An 11,676-nucleotide genomic window follows, 5' to 3' on the forward strand; every position below is an offset into this window, starting at 1 on the left:
TTCCAATGCCCATATTTATTTAGTTTTTTTTCATAAATATTCGCCTAAAAAATTCAAATTTATGTGAATATATTTTAAAAATTTAGATTTATTGTAAAAACTAAATACTCATAATAAAATAATTCTTCTAACACCTTTAATAAAATTATATTTATTTTAATTAAAAATAAAATGGAATAACTATATTATAATTTATTTTACATATCTATATATTAAAAATATTTTAGTCATTTTATTTTGAAATTGTTAATTTTTTTTAACGATGGCTTAAGTACAAAAATAAGAATAGAAGATAGATAGAATAGCAAAAATAATTATTTATTTATTATTTTGTCTTTAAGATTTGGAGAGGACTTTTTTTTTTTTTTATTCAGGAATCGATTCTATCTGGGATCAAATTCTTGGCCCTCTGCTTTGGAATCGAATTCTTACGCTCTCAGCCGGTGATACCATCCGAGAAAGCAGCGTTCGCAAATGGAGATCAAATATGAGATAACAGAACAATTTGGTCGGTCGTTCGAGAAAGCTTGAGGCAGTATCATCGTCATTCTAGGAGATACGGGCTAGTGATTCCCTTAGATTTCAACCAGTTAATTCATCTCTTTTCGACGTGGACCAAAAAGAAAGAGCTTGATGATGAAAAAGGTTATGCTGTTAAGCTCCCTCATTGAAAATGATATAAAGTTTATAAGGGTTATTGGTGAAGATAACTTAATATTGCTCTCACATTAAAGTTTTGTGATGTTGATTACAGAGTGATATCATATTATTTTGATCATTTGAATCTAGCTATGGACATTAGCATATATCTCATCATGGTTGGGAAAAGTCATAGTAGCAAAAGCCGATGGAATTTATATTTTATATATCGGAATAATCTGTTCATATAATTTACACACCTACTAGTTAGTGAGAGACTCTAAATCTAATTATAAGCATCACAATCGATCCGTGGTCAGCTCCAATGAATTCGTGCTGCAATATTCTCTAGTCCACATAGGTTATGGAGCAAGTCTGCTTTGATACAATTTGTAACAACCAAGACCTCACCCAAAATGACCAGACGAAAGATAAACGGAGCCACAGACTGAGTAGCTTTATATATAACCAATCACTTTAGAGGGGAAAAGAGGAGTTGCCTAAAGCTCTCTAAAACTTGTTATTTTCTGACCTTATTGGATATATCTATACTAGAGCTGTATGAATCAACCGTTTCAACAAAAAAAGAAAGAGATTCTAAACCTAAACCCCTTGGTTGAGTACCAAAATAGCTGCATGCAACGTGAAGTAGTTTGCATGCGAATGGAACGAAAGGTGAGCGCAGAAGTTAAAATGAGTTCTTCGGATCTGGATTCAGCTCTTTCGCATTCACAACCTTTTAGATCGAATCTTTTTAGTGGATGGAGGCAAAAGAAGCAAGTACTCCTGTGGGTGGATAAGTAACTTGGAGCTTGTAAGGCTGGTAAAATTTGTGGCTTGAAGTACTGCAATTTTTCTACTTCACAAGAGCATGGGACCTAAGATAGGCCATGTCTGCAGTGCAAGTAAAAACAGCACAAATACTGTATGTTTCTTTAAACTCTTGCGTGGAACTACAATTGCATCATCAAAGTTCTCCAATGACGGACCAATACAAAAATATATTTTTATGGCTAGGAGCATTTTTGTCCCCACAATAATCCATTATCTTCATCTTCTCTCAAAAACATAATCCACTAACATCATGATCTTTTTTGATATACAGCTGCAACGGATAGGAAGATACTGATGGATGCCGATGCTCAAATGAAAGTAGTGGCTATGAATCGATCATGCTTGTGGATAAGTTCGATGTGTTTAACAGCATAATTCTCTACAAATTCTCTCTTGAATTGTTCTTCCATAGGAATAAGCAAATGTGGAACTCCAAAAACTTGAGATCTTGCTGCATTTGAATTGGAGGTTCAGGTTGCAACAGCCAAGTTGATAAAATGACAAAATAGATGTCATGATGCATTATATACTGGTCATGTTATCAACAGAATGAAGATGCCCAAATAGTAAATAAATCAGTAAATTACAACACGGCCAATCAAACATGCAATCAAGAGAATTAAAAATTTAAGTTGAGATGTCCGAGAGATAACACCAAATTACAAACAGATTTTTTGTGTTCTCGTCGATGAAATATAAATTAACAAAGTTTAATGATGATCCTACTTGTACTCTACCTGATAAATGTACATTGAAAATGAGATGGCTTGTAAGTTAATACCCATCATTATAACTTGGGGAAAGAAGAGAGAATGTTAATATGCATCCTGTCCCCAGTATATTTCAGGGGAATAAAATACATTATTGACATGCCAAAATAGCAGATCTAATGATTTCCTTCAGTAACTCGTAAAATCCAAAAACTCTATTCTGTCGTTTTCATTAGGTTGTTAAAAAACAAGTGAGAGAGCTAAAAAGAAGTTATAGAGAAATAACATATCAAACTCCTAGTTCTCAAGTGAAGAGAGAAGTATCCCCTTTATTTTTTTGAAGAGAATTACAAGCTTTTAACTGCAAGAGATGCCAATTGTCGTGGCTTCCCGGATGGATCGACGCATATATTCTGAAGAGAGGATGTGAAATAGATTGATAACCATCAGATGGAATCTGTTAAACCATTAGAAAACATGTAGAAGATGCCTTCCGAGTGGTAGAGGGACAATCACAGTGGACTCTGGAGCATTATATCAAAAAAAAAGGGGGAAAAAGTCTCTTATTTGCTCAACTGATGTCCGACAACTGTAGCCAGATGAACCGGAGCATTGTATTATGTGGATGCATCACCAACTTTTCCATCTGCACATTAAGGAACCCCCCAAAGAATACTTCATCTTGCCTATGGCCCATTGATGAAGCTATAAAAAGCCATCTTAGAAATTGTAGTGAAAAAATTAACAGAACTGAAGTAACCGATAAAAAAAATGCAATAGTAAAGCTGTATCTATATCAACATTAAGATAAATATATTTCTCAGAATACTTCGTCACAATATGCCGTGAAGTAAGCTGCTGGTTCTCACCAAACCTCAAACTCCCTAGCAGAGACACAGCAGCGAAATTGCTGACAGGAAAGCAATCTCAGAGTTGTCATGCGAAGGCTGGAAGTATCAAACAAGAAGCAACTGAACCACAACTACGCCCCTATAAGTGCCAGATAATAAACAAACTGCAAGCTACAGATGAATGACCACCGCCATTTTGATTCAGAGTGTGACTGTCCTGCTGGTGAATATGGATAACACACATTGATGTTCTAAATTGTGATCTGCATCAAGTATTGGATCTCTATTTGTCATAACCATGTTAATTCACTTTATGTTCCTTAAAACAGAAGCTGCAGTCATATCCAGAATCCAGAGGTTGCTATTGCAGTTATTAGTGCTAGCAGAAGAAAGTTCAAACCAAAATGAGCTGATTTCAAAAGATACAATTGCTTCAATAGCAGTCCTAATTCAGAATTATGATGTTGCTTCTTGCTCTAGAATATAATTGTGTATCTTCAGTTAATTGGGAGTTGGGATCTCCCCTTCCTCTAATGCCTCTTCCATAAATAGTTCTCCACCAGAACCCAGGGGATTCTTCCTTCTTTCTTCTGATTCATCTTCTTCACTGTACCCACCGTCCAAGCACAGAAAATCATCAGGATTTATTTCCCCAATAAGGTCTGAATAAGCATCTTTCATTTCCTGCTGAAAGTCAAATATTTCCTCCTCAGGAAAATTCTTCAGATTTGCACCACTACTGGAATGTCTATTACTTTCCTCCACATTTGCTCCACACTTACCGCTAGAAATAGGTTTTAAATCTTCAGCAACTGCACCTGACATCTGCCTACTGGGGCAAATGACTTCTTTCTCAGATATAGTCACATTCTTAGGAATTTGAGTATTATTACAAGGCTCTAAATTTTTGTGATCCCTCAGATCCACAACCTTAGTGTCTGAAAGCATCTCACCTTCTTCTATTTCCTCCTCTCTAAATAAAGTACCCTTTGGGATTTGGTTGCTGCCAGGAGAATCAAGAGGTTTCTCATTCTTACTAAATGACCTCATGTCCTTCTCGACTTCAAAGTTGTAGCAGTGTGAAGGAAGAAAAACATATATCACAGGATACTCTACGATAATAGAATCCTTCAGTTGCAGGCCTACAGGAGCCTTTATGTTCAACTGACGAAATGGTGACTTGATTCCCTGCAAGGATCAAAAATCTTGCCCTCAAATATTATTCAAGCTTAAGATGTGAGAATTTGTGACAATTAAACATATAATACCTTAGCATTCTTCCGAAGGAAAAACTTCAAATCATCCAAGTGTACATTGCAAAATGGACTCAACTGATTGTTCCATGGACTAGGTGCTAGATGTTTCTCGATGACAGAAGACAAACTCACATTTTCACCAACGCTGGAAGAATGAAATTGTAATCAAGTTTGCATAGCTTCTTTCAAATTGATGGTTAAAGCACACAAGACACAGTAGTCACACTGTCACAGTCCAAACATATCATGCCACCAAAGAATGTCTAGAGATTCCTAGGATGCATAGCAGAACAAAGTAGGGTTCTTTGATAATAAATCCTTATTTGTCAGGCTTTGAGAGGATTTGGCATATATTAACCAAAGAAGGTGGCTGCATGTTTTAAACTCACCTGTGGTCAATTAGGATGATATCTGTCAAGTGAAACCTCCACTCAAGTGTCCAAGAGATACAATTTTTCCTGGACAAGAGTATATGACGTAATAAATATAAAGCTCAACCAAATACAAGATAGTCAAGAGAACAATTGCTAACATAAAATGCATATTAATTTATTGATTGCATTTTAAAGGGAGGATAAACAAGGATAATACAAAACAAGAATGAACAAAAATGCTCTGAAGAAGTTACTATCAGAAACTTTTTGTATATCCTGCAGTGGCCAGCTGTAGAGAACCCAAATATCAATATAGGCTTCTGTCATAACATAAATATCAATATGCCTGTAAAAAAGAGGCATGGAAACCACTCATTCAAGTATCATTCGTGACGTGATTATTTAAAATGTCATGTTTTGTTATACCTTTCATACAGCATATTGAAAGGCAAGCATTGTGAATGTTGTAAACAATGAAAAAAAAGGTAAAGATGCTGCATAAATATTTAATAGATGAATATTTAATAGATGTTATGGTAGAGATTAGTAGCTAAAAAAGTATCATTGTAAGGGGGGGTAATTCAATATAAATAACAGCAACACAAAGCAGACAAGCTGCAAATATATTTACTCATCAAATATGCAAAAGAATTTACAATTGTTCTCAATATAATGAGGGAGGAGACGTCTTTTGGCAGCCAAGCATTGGCATTGCAGGCATAAATATGGCATTTTAACACCAATCCTGATGATACTGGTTAACATGCTCATAACACAAAAGGACCATAGGAGGAAAAGAAACGAAAACTAATCTCTTTTTAATTTGAAATGATTGGATACGCAGTCTCAGCAATACCATAAATTAGCATGTTCCTCTATTTTCTTAATCATCATGCGACCATATTTGTTAAAAACTGGAGCATAAGATTCATATAGGACAGTGGTGACAGTTCTATTACCTATTGATTGAAAGCAAGGACCCTGACAATTTTTGTCCTCAACAAAGAATTGCATCAGCTCCACCTACAGTTCTCCATTGAGAAACAAGACATCGATGTCATCCGAACTAAATAGATCTATAATATATATATATATATATATATATATATATATATATATATATATATATATATATAAGTACCATCCATTGAATTAAAATGAAAAAAAAATCATGGCCATCGAAACTATAAGAAAGGAATTCTACTTAAAATTCAGATTGGATCGGTTTCAAAACTTAGACCCAACCCACCCATTAACCCAGCCTAGCTTAACATCCTTTTCCTTTCCCAAAAAGAACAGGGGAAGGGGACAGCAATTAGATGGGTTCCCCTCCATGCCTAGCATCGAAGTAAGCCTCATCTGATGCTAGCAAGCAGGACTAATAGATGGTCAACCACCAACCGGCTGCCTGGCTATTGAACCTTAACGTAAAACCCCTTATTGTCTCTCTCTCTCTCTCATGCGCGCGCACCCCCCCCCCCCCCCTTCTCTACCACTTCTCCCTTTTTGCCCCCAAATCCTCCCCAAAATAGGGCTTCTATGTGTCAAATCCAACACCAATCCAACAAAGGAAGAGCCTTAGCTCAACTATATATCCATCAGCTATTTTTTTTGGTACAACTCATTGAGGGGTGCCAATTAAAGTGGTACAGGAAATTAATTAGGGAAACCTTTTCTATCTTTGAAGTTGAGCTTTGCTACGCTGTGGTCTTCTTCATCCCAAGTTTGATAATGTTGTCTTTTCATCTTCTTTTGATCTTATAAAAAGAAAAATTCAACTATTTGCTATAACACCAGATACATATAGGAAGCTATAACATGATTCAATTGTTTCATCCCAATAAGAAGTTTCCGAACAAGATAACAAAGGAAATTAGCAAGGAAAACATCTACTTATTCTTTGTCCTTCAGAATTCCGAGTATGCTTTATTACTATTTTACCTACTCTTAGTTTTCTGCATAATACAAAAAAAATTGTAGTAATGCTTGTTATTAAGATGTTTATTGTTGGTAAAGCAAGAGTTTTATTATATTCTTATCTCATCTGCTGCTCTATGATGATTGATCCTCATGCAAAGATGAATAGTTATAATGACTCTAATCACTAAAACTGGAATTTAATTTGGGTCCTCCAGGTAGCCCCAAAAATTAACATTGAAACTGGTTAAAGGAGTATGAACTAAATGAATTTTCCCTAAGGTTTAGGAAAGCAAAACACATTCAAGAAGTAGGTAAAAGTTCAATTGTATAATGTCTCAGTTTAGTATCGGTATAGTACGGTATGTTCTAGTACAGAGCGATACACACCATTACAATGAACCTTGGAGATAATTAATAAATAGCAAATTTGATTTTTTTTCCCTTTTTTTCTGCAGTACTGACAATGCTACCTCTTCCACTGAATAAGAAATGCCAGGAAGTTATGAATTTGAACTTCCAGTTATGATAACTTCGACCATGATTTCTCCTTCTGTTAACTGTTAATGGACCAATATAATAAAATTGCGTCCCACACCAATTCAGTATTATACATTTCAAATTTTTATAACTTACGAACAATATAACTATTGATCGCATTTGCACATAATTACTTACCAGTAAAACCAAACTCAATAAGTTGGTTTTGGTGGGTTTGAGTGCTCTCTTGAAAGGGGAAAAAATTCATTCATTAAAAATTTTAAGCTTCTGTGCAAGAACTGCATGGTCCTGCCATAATCTATAAGTTACATATGACGGAATAAAACTTATATAATAAAAATATAAAAAGCATATACAAGTTATATATAAGTAGCTTACAAGTTTTCTCCAGAAAAGATGTTTTAGTTTTTAAAAAAAATCCAACACGTATGGCATGGCCCCCTGCGCTAGTTAACAGATCAACAATTCATATCAAACCGTATCAAATTTAAAACTGTTATCAATCTAATAATCTTAACTCTTTAGAATCAATAATTCCAAAATCAATAAAAAAACAGCAAAAAAAGAAAATCTAGAATATAAAGACAAACGAACCTCTGATCGTATCTCGACTGGTTCTTCTCCCTCTTCGACATGCCAGGCGGGAGAATCAGAAGCCGAATCCTCCGACGGTAGGCCGCATTCCGGAGCAGCCGGAGCCTCACCGGCATCTTATTAAACCTGAACCCCTCCCGGAACTCGGCGAGCATCCGACGGGCCGAGTCCGCCACCCTCTTCGTTTCCTCCAAAAAGTTGTAATCTTTACCCACCCAAATCAAACAAGTCGGCAAGAAATCCAATCAGCGACTCAAGGAACGATCAAACAGGCAATAAAGATCGATAAAGAGAGCTAGGAAGAGGGAAGAGAGGCCTACCGGAGATGAGGCGATCGTCGTCGAACTGGGAGAGGGGGACGAACTCGGTCCGATTCCTCTTGCCGGTGCAACTGGTGCGCTGCTTGTGGGATTTGACGCAGGGGAGGCTGCAGGTGCGGAGGGAGCAGCCCGGGCAGCGGTACTTCCATGGATTGGAGCCGCACTCCTCGCAGAGAGCTGGCTTCTTGGTCTTAGGATCTGGGTTCGGAGGGGCCTCGGGTTCGGCCATGGCGGAGAAGGCGGCAGGAGAGGAGAGAAGCTTCGGGTTGGAATACCCTTGGTGTTCGTAGGGTTTTGGGTTTTATGCTGTCTCCATCGAATGTGGGCTTCTCCGGCCCACAATCTCAATACAATTGTCAGGCCCATTGTTAAATGCATGTTAAAAATAAATATCCAAAAATAAACAAAATAACTTAAATGTACCAAAAAAAACCAAAACAACTTTTTTTTTTCTTTCTTTCTTTTTTGGGTGGGTCGGTTGCTCAAATTGCTCTCACATGTGCACAACCAGTTGCATCACTATCAAAAAGACGATAGAAAGCAACAGGAACTAAAGACTGTTGGGTCCACATAAACTTTCCGGAATGTTGTGCAGCGAAGAAGGCGACCCAATCAGCAGCTTGGTTCGCCTTCCGAAGGACGTGCATGACCTGGATGGCCCGGCACTTCCGTAGCATTTGTCGCATGTCGCACAAAAGTGGATGCTCCACCTCCTTCCGTCTCTTCACCTAAAGGCAATCAATCAAGAAGGCTGAATCTCCCTCCAGAACAACTTTTGAAAAATAAAGATATCCATTAAAATAAAATATATTTTGATTAAAAAATAAAATAAATCTATTTAAATAAGCCAACAATCTTAAAAATAAAGATATCCATTGGGCTATCCCTATAGTAGCAATGGTTGTTATTTTTGCAGCCAAATGATGGATTGAAATATTTTAGAACATTAACGGTTGCGATAATTAATATGAGCCAACATTATATTTTTATAAACCAGCAAAAATGTACGTGCAAATGTATGTTTATGTCAAAAGTTTGAAAATATTGTGAAAAGCAGACTCATTATAGTAGAAAATTCCAAATTCCAAGCACACAAGAATGCTAATAAAAAAGATTAAATGATCTAGGAGTGATTTGACTCATTATAGTAGACTGCCATTCTTATTTTGCTAGCATCAGATAATCAAATGACAAAGGGATATGTTTGTTACATAGATATTATATTTCTCAACAAACATAAAAAAAAAAAAGGGTAATCAACTAATTCTATCTCCTAGAAGGTATGTTCAATGACAAAATACCTTGTTTTGTCTACAATCACCAGAACAAAAATGAAAAATCAAATAAATCTATCTCCTAAAAGGTGTTTATAAATCATGATTGATTACCCAGTGAATAACCGATGTGGGACTAAACACACGCCCGCACGGGTCCTCACATACTCCCCCCGTTCAAGCCTTGACGTCCTCGTCAGGTTAAGGGTTCAAATCCATTCAAATCTAATCACAAACACCACGATCTGTTCGTAGTCAATTCCAATGGATCCATGCTGCAGTGTTCCCTAGTCCACATAAGTTATAGGCCGGGTCCGCTCTGATACCATTTGTAACAACCCAGGACCTCACCCAAAATGGCTAGCCGGAAGGTATTGTTTGGGTTCCTTGATCCTGTATAAGTACCCAAGATCTACCTAGCGAATAACCGATGTGGGACTAAACACACGCCCGCACGGGTCCTCACAAAAGCAATAAATTTGGTTAATATTACATGCTCTTGGACCTTTAGTTGAGATGCAGTAGTAGGAACAAATAATATTAAAAAGATATTAGGAAAAAAAATACAAAAATGTCAAGCATTGTAATACACTTATAATAAAGGTGTCGGCTTACCAAATTTGTAAAATATGCAATAAGTAAACCAAGTAATTTGGGATCTAATCCTGCCTCTAATAAATTTAGTGATTTAGAAGTACCGAAGAGGGCTATCCTAGTCTATCTAAATAATAATCTATATGAAAATGATAGCTTTAAAATCAAGAAATAATTCTTGCTGATTCCATCAATCATTTTTTATACTAGAATATCCTTTCTATTTATCTTATAATTTATAAACTATGCTAATTATCCCACCAAAACATCCATTAACTATTATATCCGCTCTCTCTTCTTTTCCAATCAAATGATCCTACCATTTCATAAGCCAACATAGATTCAACTCCATCTCTTTCACCATATCAACTCCCATGTAAGTTGAACTTGATTAGACTTTTAAAAATGATTTGGACTCTATTACTTACTCTCTCTCTCTCTCTCTTATTCAACGCGCATTGCAACTGCATGTTTGCTATTTCCAAAGTTGGCAATGGTTGAGAGGTTCAGGTTGCATCAAAGACATGGGCATTAGAAAAAACTTGCCAACCCATATTTGACTTTTTTATATTAAAATGGCTCAAAATTTGTATGACTTATTTCAGAAGTAGATAAACTAAGCAAACCTTCATAACTTGTTTAATAACTAGGCCGAGTTAAGTTGGGTCTATACCTATCTTTTAACCCCATTTGAGATGCGTAAAGGGTCATCCATGGTTAGCATGTCAAAACAAGCAACCCACCTCGACATGATTATTAAATAGGTATAAACAGATGAAGTGGATCATGTTGAAATTACCACTTATCCCAAAAGCTTAAGCTGATAGGATAAGGCAGATTTATTTATATATTTTATATTTTCCTACACTTCTCCTCACATGTGGGCCAGACTTCCCTTTAATGAGTGAGCCCAACATGTGAAATTTTTAATAATGAGGTTAAAGAGTGCAGAGATAGGGTTCGAACTCAGAGCCTATGCTCTGATACCATATTGAAATTACCACTTTTCCTAAAAGCTCAAGCTTTTGGAAGAAGTTAAGCTTTTAGGAAAAGTAATGATTTCGATAGATCAAGACTTTAAACTTAAATATGACCTATTAAAATTTCAGGTTTTATTTGGATCAACAAGTTTATCATCGTAACTTTTCATGTCAATTTCTAACCTATTTGATCCTAAATTGTCATCATTATCTAGACAAAATGGCCTTGTAATGGCATGTTCCATGCCAAAATCTATATAAATCATCTCAAACACCTAAAATTTCTACCGAAAAGATGGTTTAGTCTGCAGTCATGTTGGCTTCTGCATCAAATCACTGCAAATGAAATAATCTCCTAAACCTTCTAAACAAAAGAAAAACACCTCCTTCTACAGCTGAATCAATCGAATGGTTATTTTATAACCTCAATGAAACGGTGGTGATGGTCTCCATCGATGTTTCTCATAATTAAAAGAAGGTTGAGGGAGCAGGGAAGAGTTTGATATTCGCTATTGGCTTGGTACGGCCTATAAAACATTGGGCCATGATGATTTTGGCAAGGTCTTGAATGGATGGTACCTATAATCAGACTGTTATTCCCCCTTTTTTTGAAATGCATAGCTTGACTTACTTTTGTAAGTACTCAGATATTTACACTATATTTTAATTCTAATGGGTTAATGCTTGCATTTATGTTATACCCAATTCTACTTTTATTTCTTTGAATGATAAGATTTCTTCATAATTTTTACTTCTTCGAAGATTTGTTTTCCATTCTTTAGCAATATGTTTCATGGAGCATAGAAGTACATTCCTCTGTATCATACTATTA

At 36.0% G+C, this 11,676-nt stretch overlaps 1 protein-coding gene across 1 annotated transcript; it reads right to left on the reverse strand.

The window, feature by feature from the left end:
- Window positions 1–2,487: 2,487 nt before the first annotated feature.
- On the reverse strand, window positions 2,488–8,289 carry LOC103701256 (uncharacterized). The gene is made up of 5 exons (XM_008783254.5): window positions 7,997–8,289; window positions 7,677–7,881; window positions 4,680–4,748; window positions 4,303–4,435; window positions 2,488–4,222 (listed from the first exon to the last, which is right to left on the reverse strand). Exons 1-5 carry the CDS (start codon window positions 8,223–8,225, stop codon window positions 3,536–3,538), a joined length of 1,323 nt encoding a protein of 440 aa, XP_008781476.3. The 5' UTR covers window positions 8,226–8,289; the 3' UTR covers window positions 2,488–3,535.
- Between the last annotated feature and the right edge of the window lie 3,387 nt (window positions 8,290–11,676).

This window comes from Phoenix dactylifera, chromosome 4 (genome assembly GCF_051530095.1).
Source record: "Phoenix dactylifera cultivar Ajwa chromosome 4, Ajwa_hap1_PhDact_Kaust_v1.1, whole genome shotgun sequence".
Classification (NCBI taxonomy): domain Eukaryota; kingdom Viridiplantae; phylum Streptophyta; class Magnoliopsida; order Arecales; family Arecaceae; genus Phoenix; species Phoenix dactylifera.